The 19446-nt window shown below is 35.3% G+C and overlaps 1 protein-coding gene across 1 annotated transcript in view; it reads left to right on the forward strand.

Annotated features, from left to right (window-relative positions):
• Nucleotides 1-19446, forward strand: part of Hdac9 (histone deacetylase 9) — an 861354-nt gene that overhangs the window by 526494 nt on the left and 315414 nt on the right. Inside the window, exon 14 of the mRNA XM_071613675.1 lies at nt 10827-11090. Coding sequence (XP_071469776.1) covers nt 10827-11090 — 264 coding nt within the window. The remainder of the gene's footprint in view (nt 1-10826; nt 11091-19446) is intronic.

Raw genomic sequence — 19446 nt, forward strand, 5'->3', positions numbered from 1 at the left:
CATTACTGTTGTCAGGATTAATTTCTCTCCATTCATTTGACAGCTTGTTTCCATGCAGAGTCTTTAATCACCAATTTAGGATTACGTTTTGCCCATTAGATGGATAGCATGTTCAGAAACTTCAGCAATCATTGAAAGGCAGTTTTAGTTTTATAACAGTAAAAAGCCTTCTAGATTATTTATCTATCTGTGAAGGTTTATAAAAGAAACTTTGACTTTACCCTCACATATATAGATGCTATTTTGACCTGATTAGCCCAATGTAAATAGATCCTCATAGGTATGTGGGCTTTAAAAAAATCCACTTATGCTACGGTACCAGCTTACATCACCACAGAGAATTTATATAGAAGCATTTTGCTATATAATTACAAGCTGATGGTTTATAATATACAGAAAATGACTTGTTGTTTTATATTGGATGTGATGAAATCCCCTGTTTGGAAAAGAAACTAAAGGACCATTTCAGTGGATTAATGTGTAGCATTCATAAACATTCCCAGTGCTGCTCTTACAACTTGAAGACCAAGGGGAGGGACCTTGACCTTTCCTTTTCACTCTTCACTGTTAATCTAGTCAGAGACGCTTTCATTGAATGAGAAAAACAATAGTTGGACAGGACTATGAGGTAAGAAAATAGGGGAAAGAAAAAATATCTGGGGAATAAAACCATATGAATACTTTAACTAATGTTGATTCCATGGAGTTCAAAGGAAGAGGGAAGCTAAATAATTTGATTGTTTCCCAACCTTGACAAATAGTTTTATTTGACAGAATGAAATAATTAAGTCTCACTGAGGAATTTTTAATATAGCTAATTGATCTGTGGACATGAAAACCACCAGTGTGTAGCAGTGTCTTTGTTAAGGCTTTTGTAGTTTGTAAATTCCTGATTTTAGTTCTTCTTCCTGCGTCTTTCAGCTCTTTCTCTAAATACTTAGGAAATCTGAAGGATTATAATGACCTTAATGTCATCTGGTCTAGAGTATTCCCATGTCTTCAGGAAGAATTACATCCAGAGCTGTGATCCTAGACCCTAAGCTTACTGTTATTGTCTTCTTTTAACTTAATTCTGTCAACCAGCAATAAAAACTCACTTCAACAAAATAACATCCCAGCATAGAGAAATGGATGATGTTCCACAAAGACCTGTTTGTTAACAACCATTATGCTGCATACTGTAAATCCAAATGAAGAAGGCAGATTCTTTCCCTGACTGTCTCTCAGACCTGCAAACAGGAAGTTATTATCAAAAATGGCTGTGTCTAAAACATAGCTAGTGTGAACTGCAAAACCTGAATTGCTTGGTAATCTTTTCCAAAAGAAGTCACTGAGATCTTGAACAACTACTTATTACTTTTGCAACTTGCATCAAGGTATTCAACGTTTGTCCAATAATTCTCAAATCAGCAAAGTGAGAGTTACATGAGAGGATTATGTGAAGGTACTTTAGGAACTTGGTAAGCACTAACAAAATCACAGTGTTCATATTCTCCTGTAGCATTGTGGTTCTGTTTTTCTTATTCTGTCAATTAAAAAAAAAATGTTGTCTGGAAGTGCTAGAAAATTTTCAAGACACACATTTCCCACTTGCCTCAGTATTGCATCAGGTTACTTTGTTGTAAACCAAATCACTGAAGCTTGTTCCAACTCTCTCCTGTGTTTCTGTATTCACCATGAAACAGAGCTCATTTTCTCTTTGGAACAGTAATATATTTAGTGATTGGATTTTTTTTTATCAAGTATAATTTCCACACAGTAAACTTTATTCTTCTGGATATACAGTTCAGTGATTTTTGACAAAAGTATATCATCATACAATTATCTCACTCAAGATATAGAACAGTTGTTTCAACTTCTAAAATGTCCTTGTGCTGCTCATTTGTAGTCGATTTCTACCCTACCCCCAACTCCTGGCGAAGTGGTTGAATTTCTGACATAAAACAAATCACAAGTATGGGGGAAGTTGTATTTTAAGAGCACACAGATATCATCCCTAACTGATCTAAATCATAGAATGTTCAAGCAAGAAGTGACTTTAGGGATTATATTCAGAGTTTGTAAGCTGCAGTCTATGGACTGGGCCCATCCATGGGTCTTTTGTCTTTGACCTTCCTGGTGTCTTAAAAAGCTTTCAAATGATTAGTTAATTCTTAAAAATAGAAAGATTTCAGATTAAAAATAATGGATTTCTGGCATTCTCTGAGAAACTGAGTGGTCCAGCTACACTGGGCCCCTGTTTCCCTGTGTAATTATCATCTAGAGCTTTAAATTACTCTGCAGTTTACCAAAGCCAAGAATGGGTCCTCAGGGAGAAAGGGTGAGGTCTTCCAGTTGAGTGACCCAAGGACCACTGGCTTTGAGATGGTGTCTGCTCAGAACTCAAACATCTGTTTGAGTGTTCGGTCACTCAAAAACACCAAGCAAAGAAAATGAAAATACCTTTTCTCACCAAGCCTTTAATTTTTACCCTCAAGGAGCACAGGAGGAAAACTTTTAAGAAAAACAAGGTACTCTCAACCGAAGATCGGAAAGATTTCAAGGGGGGAAAAAAAATCCCATTATGTAAGACATACAAAAAGGAAGTCAGCTTATTTGTGTTCTAAAGAATACTGCCTAAGAACTCTGGCTACACTCTCTTGCTGAGGAGTGTATGTTCTGAAAGTCGAGCCTTCCTGTTTGCACATTACCTACCTAAGTTCAATCTTTCATAGCTGCCGTGGTGATTATTTAAAATGCAGATCAGAGCATTGCTTAATGCTCCCCCGTTGTGGCTTACTGAATGTAGGATAGAATCTGAAAACATTAATGTGGGCTTCCAAGCTGTCATGACCCAACTCCTGCCCTCATCTCCTCTTCCCTCCTTTACTTAGCTCCAGCCACAGTTCTGTATGGAGTACTCAGCCTCCAAGTCTTCTCAGGATTTGAGCTTGTTATTGGGGGTCTGTCTTAGTGCTAACATTCTCTCTTTAGAGGGGCCTTCATTGCCCACCTAAACTAAAATGGACATGCATACTTATCCCTCCCCCCCATCGTTTGTGACACATGGACTCCTCTGTTGCTTTCCCTTTCTGTGTCTCTCAGTGCTGGGATCTTGGTTCATTAACCATTCTCTCCTCAGGAACTTGCATGTAGTAAGAGCTCAATAAAAGTAATTGTTGACATAATGAAAGAGTGGGTGGACACCTCTCTCAAACTAACCGAGAGAAAAAATATTTGAATTTCCTTTCAGGAAGAAAACAGTTAAGTTATTGAAATATTAGGAAATTTTGAGAAATATTTTCATTACAGGCATTGTTTTGAACAAACATTTAGAGTTAAAAAGATGTTTATTAAAAATCCACTTGGTCCTTAGATTAATTTTATACCTCTTCAGTATTGGTAAGAAAAAGGATGTTTGCCAGTTAAAACTTTTAATTATGTAAATAATGAACCAATATTTAGAAAATCTTTCCTCTCTTGTTATTTAATTTTGGTTCCTCTGATTATTTTCCTAAAATGCACAGAAGTTTTAAATGACATGTTTTGGCTTGAGGCGGGAGTCCTGTAAGTAGACCTCTCAATTTGAAAGCTCTCCAAGTTCTGCCTGTTGTTTTTGAGAACAGTTGGTACATACCTAATCTATTTGTGAATTTGAGACAGAATTTTATCATTATTTTTAAATCTAGTTTCCTTGGAGCTTAAGAAAAAGGTTTTATTTTCCCAAAGAAGAATATTACATTTATTTCACAAAAAAATAAAAAAGAAAAGAAAAATGATGAACTTGTGCAGTTGCCATTGCCTGAATCAAAATCTGTCTTAAAACCTGAGGCCAAATAAGGAAGGGGTGAGTTGTGTTAAAGGTCATTTTGCGTCATGTAATAATCACATTCTAACACATGTGCTTAATGATTTCTTGACAATGTCAGAAAAGTAGATGTCCGTCCTAAGCAGATTTTCTCTTTACCTATTCCTATACTTACTTGGTATTTCATATCTGAAGCTATTTGTGGGGACTATGAAGGATTTCTGTGGAAAAAAAATTAAATCCTAGAATTTAAGGATATTGTATTTAAAGGCACTTATGCTTATATTGACTTGTAGACTTGTGTTAAACCATGTAAGTTTCATAGAGATGAGCTTAAAGTTCTAATATTTAAAGATTAATGACATGGCCTTTAAACATTATTTATTGAATTTTGCATCATTTGCTGATAAAATATGATGCTTACGGGGAAGGTAAAATACTGAAGTTGTGATTTGCTCTAACCCCATCAGGCATTGATAAAATCTGAAGAGTTTAGTTGCAATACTTGAAGGTGTTAGACGTTTGGTCATTTGCCATGCTATCTGGCATATAGAATATCTGTGTCAATGTGTATTAGTATATGGGTGTTCCCAGCCCGGAATGGTTGTGGATTGCCTGCTGTATTCTTAGTGTCCAGCACAATGGCTGTACAGTTTTATGGAGAATACTAGAGTCACTGACAGATGAGTAAGAGCACAGATAAAAGGAAAAGAAGAAGCTGTGCAGCCACTGTCTTCATCTCAGCTGGGGTCTCCCCCATAGTAACTCACCTGGTGTCAGAGGAGTGGCTCACAGTGTTTTACAGATGGGGCCTCACCAGAGATTCATGCAGGCTTGCACATTTTATCTGTCACACAGATGTTTCGTCTTCTGTTTTCTAGCCAGCAAGGCAACAGCTCAACTTTGCTGGAGGATCACCTCCAGATGTTCAACCAAAGACAGACCTTGGTACCCCACTGAGAGTAAGCAGACATTTCACTGCATCTGGGGCCACTCAGCAGCAGTACAAATTAGAAAAGGGTTAGCCATACCATCCTTGTAATGGTGATATTTGTAGTTCAAAAACACATAGAACACAACATTGTCTAAATGCTTACAAATAGCACCAAGTAACTTTTCATTTTAAAAATCTGAAATAAGTCAAACCTGGCAGGCAATATTTTTCTGTGACTTTTGTTTGTGGATTTTCCTTGCTGATGTTAATTGCTAATTTTTCCATTCTGGCAAATTTGAGTGTTTAAATGAAAACAGCTTTAGTTAAATACCTCAAGTAAAATCAGAAGTGCAGGTTAACTCTCTCTGTGCATTTATACATTTTTATAACACTGTCCCTAGGATGTCCCATTTCTCTCTCTCTCTCTCTCTCTCTCTCTCTCTCTCTCTCTCTCTCTCTCTCTCTCTCTCTCCCTCTCTCTCCCTCCCTCCCTCCCTCTCTCTTAATTTGGTGGCTCTATACAAAAAGAAACTTTATTCCAGAAAAGATAAAAAAGTGGTTGTTACTGGTCATGTAGACATTGACGTTGCTTCATAACCTAGGAGAAAAGTGTGAAAGCATTGTTGCTCAGCATTAAGTTAAGTGTTCATATATTTATGAAGCTCCAGCTAGGTGTTATGCAATTGATTATTAGGTACTAGGATAGAATATGATGAGAAACATCAAGCTCATGACTTCATGAAGTTTAAATTCTACTGAGGGACGTGAACAGCTACGACTGTAAACAAAAATAGTCACATGATGCCAGACAGTTAGAAGGGATATAAAGGAAATATCAATGAGACAACTATAGAGGTAAAATCTGATAAGAAGGAACTTGTTAGGAATTTAAAGATTTGAGGCAGTGAAGAGAGGACAGTGTCTCCTCAGACCCTGTGGGAGAATCAGGTTGGCATGTTCATGTTCTTAGGACAGGCAAAGGTACTGTATGTAACTGGAGTCCAAGAATGAAACTGGAGGAGATATTATGAGAGGTCAGGTGGGGCCAGGTCCTAGAATGTCTATGCACCATGTTATGAGATTTGTATTTTATTATAAGCCTAAGGAGAAGCCATTGGAGGACTGCACATAGAGAACTGATATCACCTAAACTATATTTTGAAAAGAATTACTAGAACTACATTAAGAGAAGGAACCATTGAAGTCCAAGAGGGCAAGATGCAAGCCTCAATAGTTGATTATTTTGGAAGTTCTTAGAGAAAACAATGGTATTTAAGACTGCAGTGGTGGCAGAGGAAGTGGAGAACTGTGTCCAGATACAGGCTGCATTTGGAAGACTGGATTACTGAGGACTTGGTAATAGAAGGAATAGAAAAGATGGGAGAAAAACAAGCACAACACCTAGATTATTGACTCCTGCAGTTGGGTGATGCTGTTTACTCAGATGAGAAAGATTGGGTGATCAGTACATTTGGGTGGGATGAGACTAAAGATCATTTTTGAACTATTTAAAGTTTATGACGATACTTTTTAGATATTTTAGACCTAAGCATTTAGTAAGCAACTAAATATGCAAGGTTAGAGCTCAGGGGAGAGATTAAAATTGTTTATATTAATTCGGTTGTCATCATAATATAGTTTTCAGAAGAGAATACAAAGAAAAGAATAGAATGTTTTAGGTTTCTGCTATTTTTTTTAACAATCAAATTCATATTTTGCAATCTCGGAGATTAAGTTGGCTTCTTTGGGGCATGAGATTCCTTTTTTATAAAATAAGGGTCTTAAGAATGTTATTAGACATTTTTCAACCCCAGAATTTTATATCTATATGATTTCTACTCATAAATTGCTTTTTTATGTCAAAAATATTTCTTTTATAAACTGTTAAGGAATTCTACTTTTGGAAAAAAAAGAACATTTTGCCATTTGGCTTTTTATTACCAAGTGATCCCAGTGTTATTCATTCTGGCTTTTTTTCCCCCTTTCTGTTTCCCTTAGTACATCAGGAGTGTAGATGAAGTCAGAGGAATTACTGGAACAAATGCCATTGTTTCTGTATTGTGTACTAAAAATTATTATGTACGGTGTCATATATGTATCTGTGTTTGTGAGGTTGTGAACACTGATAAAATTTGATTGATTAACTAATAGAGGTGATTTCTGGGTACTTCACTGGCCTCAGAAATACATTAATTTTTCAGAAATACATTAATTTTAAGATTTCAGAAAGGATTCTGTTAAAATGGACATTGAACACTCAAGATTTTATCTGAATTAGAGTCTTCTTTGACTTGGTGTCCATGGAAAATTATATTCTAGCACATTAATGCTCAGATTGTCTGATCTTTGGCTGCACCAAGTGACATCAGTCTTGTTTTTCAATATGCTCTGATTTTTGTCTTTTTCCACTACCTAAATTGGTCCACCTTCACTGACCCCTCTTAACATCTCATTTACATGGCTGATGGATTTTGCATCTGTGCTATCATGGATGACCTTAATGAGAGAGATTCTGGTCAAATGATGTGGATAAAAACCTAGCTGACATAGATTCTAAAGAGAATGAAAAAAAAAGAGAAATGACAATGAAGGGGTTTCGTGGTGGAGGGAGAGATACAGCAGCAGAGAGAGGGTCAAGGGAAGTTTCTCCCTTAAGATAGACCATATTACTAAAACATGTATAAATGAGAAAATGTCCCAGTAGGAAGGGCCACATAGGACAGAGGGCAGAGTGCTTCACTGCAGGAGTAGATGGGATCCAGGACATAAAATGAGATAGGAGTGACATTTTGTTCATTGTAACAGCAGGAAAGTTGGAAGGAACCACTTGGTAACTGCAGTGATAGAAGGATGCTGAGTTTCTCTTCTGCTGCTTCTATATTCTCGGTGAAATAAGAACAAAGGGATCAGCAGGGAGTGAGGAAAAGGCAGGGATGTCCAGATTTGAGAAGAAAGAAGGCACTACGAAGCAATAGTTGGAAAAGTAAAAGTGAATTAACTAGAGAAAGGGAGGAGGATTTGCAGGCAGCATGGAGGGCCATCAGAGGCGCAGGGTTATGAATTTAAAGAGAAACACTCAGCATGATTTTAATTAGTTTGTTTATTTCCTGGCTCATTCAGCTGTTTGAGTTTGGCAGAGATTTAGTGTGAACCAAGGTTAGGAGTCTTCTTTGTCCAGTAAAATTCATATTGAGGAGGGTTAAGCGGGATCTAGTCCAGCAAGAAGGGAAGTTAGCTAGTGAGGGGAGCATTGGGCAGTGAGATTTGGCTTGGAGCACCCACTGGAGGTGAGGAATGGTTGGAGTCCGCAGTATTCAGAGAGTGATCCAAAACAAAAGAATGGTGCTTGAAATAGAGATCTAGGAGACTTCTGTGCAGTCACTGTTGAAGACGTGGAAGGTAAGATCTTGGTATTTTGAGCTGAATTAGAACAGAAGACCCCAACTCTGGAGGTTAGGAGTTCAAGTGACTGAGAGGCCATGTTGGCACCAGGAAAAATAAATAAATAAAAAGAAAAGCAGCAGGAGAAAAGTCTTTTTGCTTAATGAGAGGTGACCATAACCTCCTCTGGATTATTGAATACTCCCCATAATATCAACAAACATCCAGAAGCTGGCTGAGGTTCAGAGCCACCCTCTAGTAAGCAGGGTCTTCTGACATGACATTACATAGAGCAGCGGCCCGTGCTCTCTGGCCTTTCATGTCGTTGGAATCATTTCCACCACCCTCTTGGGGGTGTCTGCTTGCCTCTTGTGTGTCGTTGTTCTACCAGCTCTAAGGAGCCATCTCCCGTTAACCTTTCCAGCTAAGCTGTGATAGCAAGAGGGAGCATTTCTACAGCTGAGTGAGCATCCATCCAGGTGAACTGTCAACATTCTTACTGCAAATACTTTCTCGGAAGGGCTCCTTAGCTTTCTTCAACTTTTTTCAGATAAATCCCTTCTTCCCACAAGACCCTCTAACTTTCTCTTCATAGGAAGTAAGGGCTGTGGGCCTGACTGATGTCCTTTCCGTCTTTGAAGAATAGTGGACATTTGCCACTCAGTGTTCTTTCTTATCCCTCTTTCAGCACAAACCAGGACTTTTCATTTAAAATCTGTCATGCTTTTTATGATCTTGTAGGTTCTCTTTCTAAAAGCAAATTCATGGGATCCTACAATTGTGTAGTCAGAATTCAGGACTATTACATTTCTCTTTTCTTCAGCTTCACAGAGGTCCGCAAACTATTACGAATTTAAGACAGAGATTGCTGGTTAATGTTTAGCATTGGATCACAAGTACAGAATATAGTTGCTTCAGATTACTTTAAGACATTCAGAACAAGATAACAGGAATATTCTCCTTGTGCTGACTGCCCAGGAAAAATAGCAATTAGACTGTCGGCACCGAGGACATAAATATTGAAACTGGCTTTCTTCAGTTTGATATGGGTCTTAATTAGCACGTGTTCTCTTAGCTTGATCCTGTCTGACTTAGGTCCCAAGATACTTAGTTCTCATATATGGTTCATTCTAAATTATGCTTTATTTCTGGAGATTCTCTACCCAAACAGCATAAACTCCAGCCTCATCTTTCCAGCATTTTCTTCCAGTCTTCAAATCCCACCAGCCTTTCCTCAGGGAAACTCCCGTTTTCCCCATTCCCACTCCTATATCAAGGAGGATAGACCCGCATAGCATCCATGTTCCTTTCTTTAAAGCATTTTTCCTACGTAAAAATAAAATCTTCCTTCTTAAAAAATAGTAAGTTTATTTATCTATTTCATGAGTTTCTCACACACTGAAATCCAGGCCTTGAGGGCAGCACAGTGGTTTTTTCTCATGCTGAGCATGCTGTCTTAAAGACGGAGATGATTATTGAACAAATGAATGAAAACTCCCAAGACATCTACCTATAGTCAAAATGAGGGGATCTGTTGGTGTGTTCAGAAATATTTGAGATGGTGTGGACCAGAGGATATCTATAAGCCTAAAGAGCTTGCCCTTCAAAGTTTGAGTAATTATGTATTCAAACTTTAAAACATGTTTAGTTTTAAAACCTAATTATGTCTGAGTGGGAGGTTAACTTAAATTTTATGTATAAAAATCTGTATTCATGGTTTTTTAGTGGTGGTATTCTAAGTGTGCTGCTAGTTATAATAATTGGCATCTTGCTTGCATAGGCATTGACTTAGCAAAAAAAATTCTTACCACCCTTGAAAACTCAGTTTGAGGTCTACAGATGACCAGTCAATAGGACTATTATGAAATAAAACAAAAGGCCCATGTAACATGAAATCATCTTTAAACTATTTCGCCATTTATTGAGTCTTTGTTATGATATTTTGTTATTGTTTAAATTAGGAATATCATCAGTTGTCTTTCTTAATCAACAAGCAGCTAACCTAAATGTTTTTGAAGATTACATGTAATTTAATCTATAAAATAACCAAAATGTCTAAATAATAATTTTTAGATTGAAAGTTAATTCCTTGTTTCTTTCCCATTACTCAGTTTCATTTGGATTTATAAAAACATTTGAGTGTATCAAATTTTTTAAGAGTCCTGTGCCTTTTTAAAGTTCAGAATTTCAAAATAAATGTCTCTGTGTTTTATAAGTGTATCTGTGAAGGTGCTTTATCACTTGACTATAATTTGACTGTGTAGGTATTGAAAAATTAGATAGACATGAAAGGCTACTTGCATTTGTATTTGGGGCTTCTATAGAGGTTAAAATTTTTGAAAAATTAGATCTGGGAAGTTTTGTATTATTCCCTTTCCTCTTTTGAGAAAAGTATTATTTCCAAGCTTATTTGTATTAAATGACCTACATCAAACCTGTCCTTGTGAAAGTTTCATGGTTTCCAAGGACACAGTTTATTTACCTTTTCCCCCATTTTCTAAGCGCATTAGGGAGTAATCTCTTTTTTTAAAGGCCAATACAGATGGAAGGACTGCTTCAGATTTTGTGTTACTGAGGAAGCTGTTGCATACAAATTTATTTTGAAATTATGAGCAATGATTAAAAATCAGAGGGTGTTGCAGTAGAGTTATTAGAGGTCAAAGTATAATTTGCTGTTACCATCAAGAACTATTGACTTTTGAACCCCTGAACACTCTCTTCTAGCTGCTTTCGAAATCTATTGAACAACTGAAGCAACCAGGCAGTCACCTGGAGGAAGCTGAGGAAGAGCTTCAGGGGGACCAGGCCATGCAGGAAGACAGAGCGCCCTCTAGTGACAACAGCAGTAGGAGCGACAGCAGTGCTTGTGTGGATGACACACTGGGACAAGTTGGGGCTGTGAAGGTCAAGGAAGAGCCAGTGGACAGTGATGAAGATGCTCAGATCCAGGAAATGGAATCTGGGGAGCAGGCTGCTTTTATGCAACAGGTAATAGGCAAAGATTTAGCTCCAGGATTTGTAATTAAAGTTATTATCTGAACATGAAATTCATTGCAGGTTTTGGTAAATGGATATCATTTCCTATTAGTTTATAACTCTGAAGGATCTGATTTTAGTGTTTGAGGATTCTAATACAGGTGAATATATATATCTATGTAGAGATCTGTCTATGTTGATCTCTAAGTAGATATCAAGATTTAATTGAAACTCCACTGGTAAGAAAATACCTGTTACACTAAAATTATGCTACATAATATCCAAGTAATTAATAGGCTTTAAATTCATTCCAAAGCCTGCTGCACCATTTACTTCTAAGGAAAATGAACTCACTGCTATTTTTAGTTTATCTGTTGAGATCAGTGACTGCTGGTGTACTCATCCAGTCTGATCAGTGAAACATCCTATTAGTTTTTGGTCTTTTTGAACATATAGAATCCGATTTTCACATCACTGTACATAATGTATCATACTACTGTCTTGAGCACTGTTAAAGGTAGTCTGCCCCTCCTTCCTCTCTCTTTTTTGTTAAATATAAATATTCTGGTTACCATACCAGTAGTCCTAGGCTATTGTGTAGATTGCAATTGAAAATATTAGAAATGCAGGCGGTTTTAAATATGTAAATGCAAATTGGAGTACTTTAAATATAACATTATGTCTCACCTAGCACTGCACATTTTACTTTTATCTTGTGTAATTTGATGACATTGTGCATTGAAAAAAGATCAAATTAAGCAGATGCAAATGTTGGTGAGAAGTAATGTGCAACATTATGGTCCAATCAGATACTTATCGTATCTACAACTGCAGAAAATACAGTATGATTGTCACCTGATAGCAAGTCAAAACCAGTTTTTAAAAAAGGTGTATTGTATTTTATAATCATTATGACTAGATGCTCTTAGATATAATTCCATAATGACATGGCACATGCCATATCATTTTGGCAAATGAAAAATTATGAAAGTTGGGTTTAACAAAATAATTTACTTGTATATAATGCACCTTCAGAAGGACTATGTCCTTTGATGCTATAAAACACAAACAACTTTGAAGGCAAAGAAGACCATGTTTATTTAAGTCAGTTCTTTGTCAGGTTCCTGCTGTTCTCCTACAGAAAAGTGATTCTGTGAGGCTGAACAGGAAATGCCTTGTGGAAACAGGAAGTCCAAGTGATTCATGTACTGAGGAATGTAGGAAAAAAAAAAAAGTCTGAGGATAGTGTTTTACTCTTTCTGTTTTTAAAGGGCACTCTATGAATTGATTTATTGTCTAAGAAAATAACACCACAAGTAGGGAAATTGTTACGGAAGCTTTTCACTGGAACATTTCCTTCATATTCCCTTTTGATATGTTTACCTTGTTTTATAGGTTTACTTTTGTTAAGCTAGTTAAAGGTTCATTGTATTAAGATCCCTTTAATATGGATAATCCAAATTGACCTAGAATCTTTGTGAGGTTTTTTTCTATTAAAATATTTATATTTCTAAATTCAAGGTATTTTAAGGTGTAGTATCCTGTTTCAAAGGAGATATAGCAGTTTTGCCAAATGTAGACATTGTTCAACTGTGTTACTGGCACGTGTTGTTTACATTTTGCTGTGACATTTAAAAATATTTCTTTAAAAATGTTACTGCTAAAGATACATTATCCTTTTTTAAAAAGGCTCCATTCAAATTAAATTAACATAACTAGAAGTTAGAAAGTTTAAAACTTTTCCATATAATGAAAGTCCTTCTGATAATTTGACAAATAGCTATAATAGGCAACACTCCCTATCACCAACATATTGGCTAGTATATTCCTTCATATTAAAATGACTTTTTTGTCAGTTGTTTTGCATTAAAAATATGGCATGCCTAAGATAAAATTGTATATTTTTTCCATCTCATAAATATTCATTTTCTTCAAAGTCTTTTTTCAATCTCATAAAAAAAGGGATAGTGCATCTTTTAAAATACATTTTATTTGGGGAGGAACATGTGGCTGAGCAGACTTTTGTATAATATTACTTCAAAGATATGTAATCACAAACAAAAAAACTATTTTTTATAATGTCATTTGAGAGAGCTTCATCAGTACAGTTGGTGGACGTTAATTGTTTGAATTTGATAGTCTTTGAATTTAATCAAGAAACTACCTGGAACCAGTGAAAAGGAAAGCTGGACTTAAATAATCTTAGAACTAATTGATAAATGTTTCTTTTAAAATCTACTGTATTTATTATAATTTACACCCTTGAAGGTGATCTCTTGTTTTGTGTTGTAAATATATTGTTTGTATGTTTCCCTTCTTGCCTTCTGTTATAAGTCTCTTCCTTTCTCAAATAAAGTTTTTTTAAAAGATCCCCTTTCATACATTTGGCTTTGTGTAAACTTTATATATTTAATTGAATTTGAAACTTGTATGCCAGGTCTCATATGCCAAAATATATTGCCATTTTTTTTTTTGTTGAATCAAGAAAATAAAGATATTTTGAGAAGTTACTTCTAATACCATTAAAAAATAATCATTCGACAATAACGACTCTAAACTATTTACACCAGCCATTATCAAATAGCAAACATATGTAAAATTTGTTGTATTCTCCTTTTTCCCAGTGTGAATTTTCCCATGATATGCTATCATCTTTGGTATTTAAATTAAAATGTCAACTTATAAATATAAAACTTCAAATAAATAGATGTCAGTTCCTAACTTTGCTCAACTTAAAAATTATTTTTAAAAAGCTTATTATAATCCCTTGATGATAACAAGCATTCAGTAAATATTAAAATGAATAATTTTCCAACTATTATAATAATTACGCTTATCACAATGAGATCTTGAACTACACATATATAGTGACAGGGAATAAATTTAAAGAGAAAATAGTAATTAAATGAGCTCCCCTTGCGTGGTAACAATTGCTGTAATACTAGTGTGAAGAACAAAGAGCCTAATCAGGTAAAGGGAACTGTACCATACTAGTCCCACGGGCCAGGCGGTATCTACTTACTCCTCTTCTGAGCTGTTGCCAGCAAAACTCGAGTCAATGCTTCATAATGTGTTACTGTGTTTTGGTTCAATAGGTTAAAAGTAATTTTTTATGTTCTTTGGTTCACTTAATCTAATCTTCAGTAGTGTCGTACAGATTTATGTTATTCTAAGTTACAACAGTATTGCATTAGAGTGTTAAGAAATATAGAGCTATAATTATTAAATATTACATAATGCATTATCATTCTATGAGACCATAACTTGGATAACTCGGTAAGAATTCTGGAAATACCATTAATGCTAGTTATAATTTTCTGAAATTTGGCTTTGGACTATTATTCAAAAGATTAATTCAGAAGAGATCCTAAAATAAGATAGGAATTGATGAAATAATGGTTTTATAGTGTATATCTGATTTCTGAAATATTATATAAAGTAATCATTTTAATAAAAAGCATCATTTTTTTTTCTCCTTAAAAATATTTCTTGCCAAGACTTGGTATAAAAAAATCATTAGAGTTTTTCTTCTGCAGTAAGCCTCCTCCCTGGTGAAGGTGATTGCTGAAGGGTAGAGTACTACTTTTCATAGATTGCCTTTAAGAAGTTTTTATTTGTTTCATACTTCTTTCTTCTAAAGGATGTTATAAAGGAATTTTTAAATCTATAACAGATTTTTTTTTAATTTGGCATTTCTTGGTGTTTTTTTTTTCAATAATTGGAACATGATATTATAAGTAACTGTAGAAGGTATAAATGGTGGGTGTACATTTGAGGATTTACAGTGATAAATAGTTGAGGGCTTTAATTGTAACCAGTTGTAGTTGAGAAGCTTTGAGATACAAGAGAAGGCTTTTGAAACTATCTTTCCCTTTATTATTGATAATTTTTCCATCTAATATAGGAGAGTGATCAAAGAATTCAGACAAATAAAGGGAAAATGGGTTTATGATTTTTCCACGAAGCTCAGAATATATTTGGACTTAAAAAGGTTTCTATTCATACGGTTTCATATCTTTTTGTAATAACTTCTTTGAGGCTTATGAACTATTTAAACAATGTTTCATTTTTGGATCATCTTGATTTGCCAAAAGATTTTTACTTTCAATGATTGTAGCCCTACAGTGCAACCAGACATCCTTGCAAGCACTTTGTATCTATTAATCCTCTCAATCTACTCACATCTGTCAACTTGTTCAGGCCTCACTTATTAAGTAAATAACACTATCATCCCATCCTAGAGCTAAGAGCACTGAGCACTGAGTAGTAAAAGTCAAGGTCACCCAGTTAGTGGCAGTCTAATTTTAATGTGGCACCAGAGTCCTTGCTCTCAAGCTTTAGCACTGCTCGAAAGCTTGTGCAGCAGTTCTCTTGACATGTCCCATTATGCCTGCTTCTGACCAGTATATTCAATTGATCCTACTTCTCCATCCAGTCCATCCACCATCCACCTCCCATTAGTATTTACCAAACTGTTTTGAATCACTTGCCTCTCTCTCTTCTTTTAATTACTGCTACAAATTACAAGATTAGGATTCTTTTATTTTCCCTAACAGCTGAGGGTTCTAATTCCTGCAATGATATATTCAGTCATTTTTAATCATGAAAACATGGGGGGTTTTCTTTTATTTTGTCCCTGACCAGTTCCAGTACTGAGATGGAGTAAAACAGAGTGACTGTACCTGGGGAAAAAGGACTTCAACCAGACAAGTTGACCTTCACCACTGCTCATCTAATTCCCCAGCCAAGGCACAGAATCCAGTTTTTAAGTAGGACCCTTCTGTTAAAACATTTTTAACCCGTCAGGCATGCACTTGATAATCATTTTGACCTACATGTTCTGTATAAAATGTTGAGGAAGGAAAAACAGAATCATCCATTGAGTTGTAGACCTCTGAAGCATTTTTTCTAATTAGAATGTGCAGAAAAGTCCTTTTGAGAGAAACAGATTCTGACCACACTCCCATAGGTTCTGATCCTGTAGTCCTGACATGGAGCTCAGGAATGTACATATTTCAAGCCATTTGGGAGAATGGTTCAGAAATGACTTTGGAGATGGCTAACGACCTTAACCTGTGGCCTGATTCTTAATAGCTTTTACCTGAGATTCTCAATTCTTTGGTTCATAGTTTCAGAATATACTTCTCATATTTCTTGTATAATTACCCTTGTTTTCTTATTTATTTTGACCTGACTGTGATTTATCATCACTACATTCACTGGTATTCCTTCCATTGATAGTATTTGTTCTTTCTTCTAATTTAAATTATTTCTAAGCTTATTTCTAGAGCTGTAGTTGACCAAGATTTGGCTAATTATTTTTCTTAAAAGTTTCTGTGCTATTTGTTGTGCTTTTAAAAATTGGGATAAAATTTTAAAATATAAAATTCACCATTTTAAACTTTTAATGTGTACGATTCATTAGTTTCTAGCACATTTGCAATGTTCTGCAGCTAATGCTACTAATTCCAGAACATTTTCATTATCTCTGCTTCTTAAGCAGTCACTCCCTGTTCCTGTATGCTCTCAACCCCTGGAACCATTCACCCACTTCATATCTGTATGGATATGCCTATTGAGGACATATTGTATGCATGAAATCATGCATTATGTGGTCTTTTGTCTCTGGAAGGTTCATCTGTGTGGTAGTAGGTATCAGTCCATTTCTTCTTGTAGCTGTATACTATGCCCTTGTATGGATACACTGCATTTTGTTTATCAGTTCATCTGTTGACAGATGCTGGATTAGTTTTAGTTTTTGTCTCTCATGGGTTATGCTGTTATGAACATTCATATACAAATTTTTGTGTTTATGCATGTTTTTATTTCTTGGCAGTATATATCTGGGAATAAAATTGCTGGGTCATAGAGTAATACTAACTTTCTGAGGAGCCACCAAACTGTTTTCCCATAGCTCAATTATTTTCACTTCCCACTAGTAATACGTGAGGGTTCCAATTTCTCCATATCTTCTCTGACACATCGTTTTCCTGCTTTTTTGATGGTACCATATTAATGGGAGTGAAGTGCTGCCATTTTTGCTCTGGTTTCCATGTCACAAAGAAGTAATGATTGTGATCATCTTTTCACTTGCTTATTGCCAGATGCATGATGGAGAAATGTCTACTCAAAGTCTTTACGTACTTTTAAAACTGGCTTATTAAGTTGTAAGAGTGTATTAAAATACGTTTTGCTTATTATTCCCCTATCAGACATATGATTCCCTTGATGAGCAGACATTTTAAGTTTTACTAAATCCATTTTATCTCTTTTTCCTTCGGTGCATGTGCTTTTGGTATTGTAATTAAGAAACCATTGCTTAATCCAAAATTGCAAAGATTGATCCCTGTTCTTCCTTCTCAGAGTTCTGTGGTACTCACTTGTAAGCCTTTGACCCCTTTTGAGTTACATACACTATTTTTTATAAAATTTTCTTCCATGCATTTGAGTTATTCTTAAAGAGATACTATCTTAATGACTGGCTCCATTTTTTCATGCATCGTCTGTTTTCCTTATTTCTCTTTGACTTTGGTCCTGTGTTTCTGCCCTTCCTGCTGCTAATTCTTGTTGCTTTCTAGTATTTGATACATTTTATTCACCCTTTTCTTCCCAAAGAACCATTTAAATGCCACAGTCTTGATGTTGATTATGTCTGATACAAACTGAGTGAAAAATTAAGGTTATTTTCCTTTAAGGGATGCTTTATTCCTTGTACTTTTTAAAAACTAAATTGGTTATTTCTCTTCATAGATATGATTTTAAAATCCTGCCCTTCACTCATTTTCACTTATGTCTACTTTGCACTTAAATTTCATGTTGCACTTAAAGTTCATGTTGTTCGTGTCTTTCCTTTGATTTTTATGCCTCTGTTGATATAAAATCTGGAAAGACCCCCTGATTTACTGTGTTAAAACTGGTAACTGCATATAGCTATACAGCACTTAAAATGTGGTTGGTGAGAATTGAGATCTGCCTCAAGTACAAAATGCACACCAGATTTCAGAGACATAGTATAAAATTTTATTAATATCTTACTAAGCATGGTGTTGATTACATATTGAAATAATAATATTTTAAATATCCTATTATTAAAATTAACCTTGTTTTTTAAAATGCAACTACTAGGGAATTTGAGATTATATATGTGAATTAAATTTCTGGCTTACATTGTATATTTTTATTTCTGCTTTAGATCATCTCTATCTCATCATCTCAGATCTCATCACATCATTTTGGAAACCAGTGGGCTATAAAACCTGAACCAATAAATATTTGTTCTTGCCAGAATCTTTCCATTGCTCTTAGTCTGACACAGAGGCACAAAATCTAAGTATTAGAAGAAATATGTGACATCTTACTGGTTTAAGGGTTCAAAGATTTTTTTCTCCTCTTAAAATGATGATTAAATATCAGTTTTATCATTAATATTAGTTAGAAGGACAATTCATTTACGGCACTTACTCTCATCTTAAAGTTAGTAAATTCATCTCTAAAGTGTGCTGGGTTTTTTTTTCTGCTCCTTTATTTTGTCAGTGAAAACATTTAGACTCAGGTATGGATTAGTATGAAGTTATCTTTGTTAATCTTCTCTCCTTTATTTCATATGTGTAGTTAGTCTTCCTGTTTCTAATTTCAAACTCACCATCCTTTCACTTTCCCTCTGGCTCTGCTTCCCCGGGGAACTACCTTCATTAATACTAAAATAAATTTGTGGTCTTATCATTGCAATAGCCTCCTTGGAATCACTGGGATGTTTCTACAAATTTGATTAATATACTGTGATTTATCAATGCCATATTCCCATTGTCTGTGGCATGACTTACCTGGTGATTTCATCCTCATTGTTTTCTTTGAGTGGTATCACGAAGTTATATTCTTTGTAATTCATTTTTTATGTCTTTTATTTTTTTTATTGGTTGTTCAAAACATCACAAAGCTCTTGACATATCATATTTCATACATTAGATTCAAGTGGGTTATGAACTCCCATTTTTGTAGTTCAATGTTACACTTGCCCCACCCAATATATTCTAATTACTTAGGCACCTTAGTGTATTTCCCACTTGGGCTCCAGTCCACAGGACTTGTCTTCAGCTTTTGAGCCTATTGAGGAAGCCTTAGACTTCCTTGTTCCAAACCCTGTTCTGCTTTCTCCCTGTGGCATCTCTGAATTCTCTAACCCACCTGAACTCTCCAGTCCAGTTTGGAATCAGTTCCATATAAATCACCATTTAATTCTTCTGTAACCATTACCTTTGTATCTTTGTCTTTTGTCTTTTGAGTCTAGGGAAATATATTGTGTTTCTCTTCATTCCTACCACCATCCAAGGAACCTGTGCTCACTTAGACTTCATTTGAATGATTTTTA

This window comes from Marmota flaviventris, chromosome 1 (genome assembly GCF_047511675.1).
Source record: "Marmota flaviventris isolate mMarFla1 chromosome 1, mMarFla1.hap1, whole genome shotgun sequence".
NCBI classification, from domain to species: Eukaryota; Metazoa; Chordata; class Mammalia; order Rodentia; family Sciuridae; genus Marmota; species Marmota flaviventris.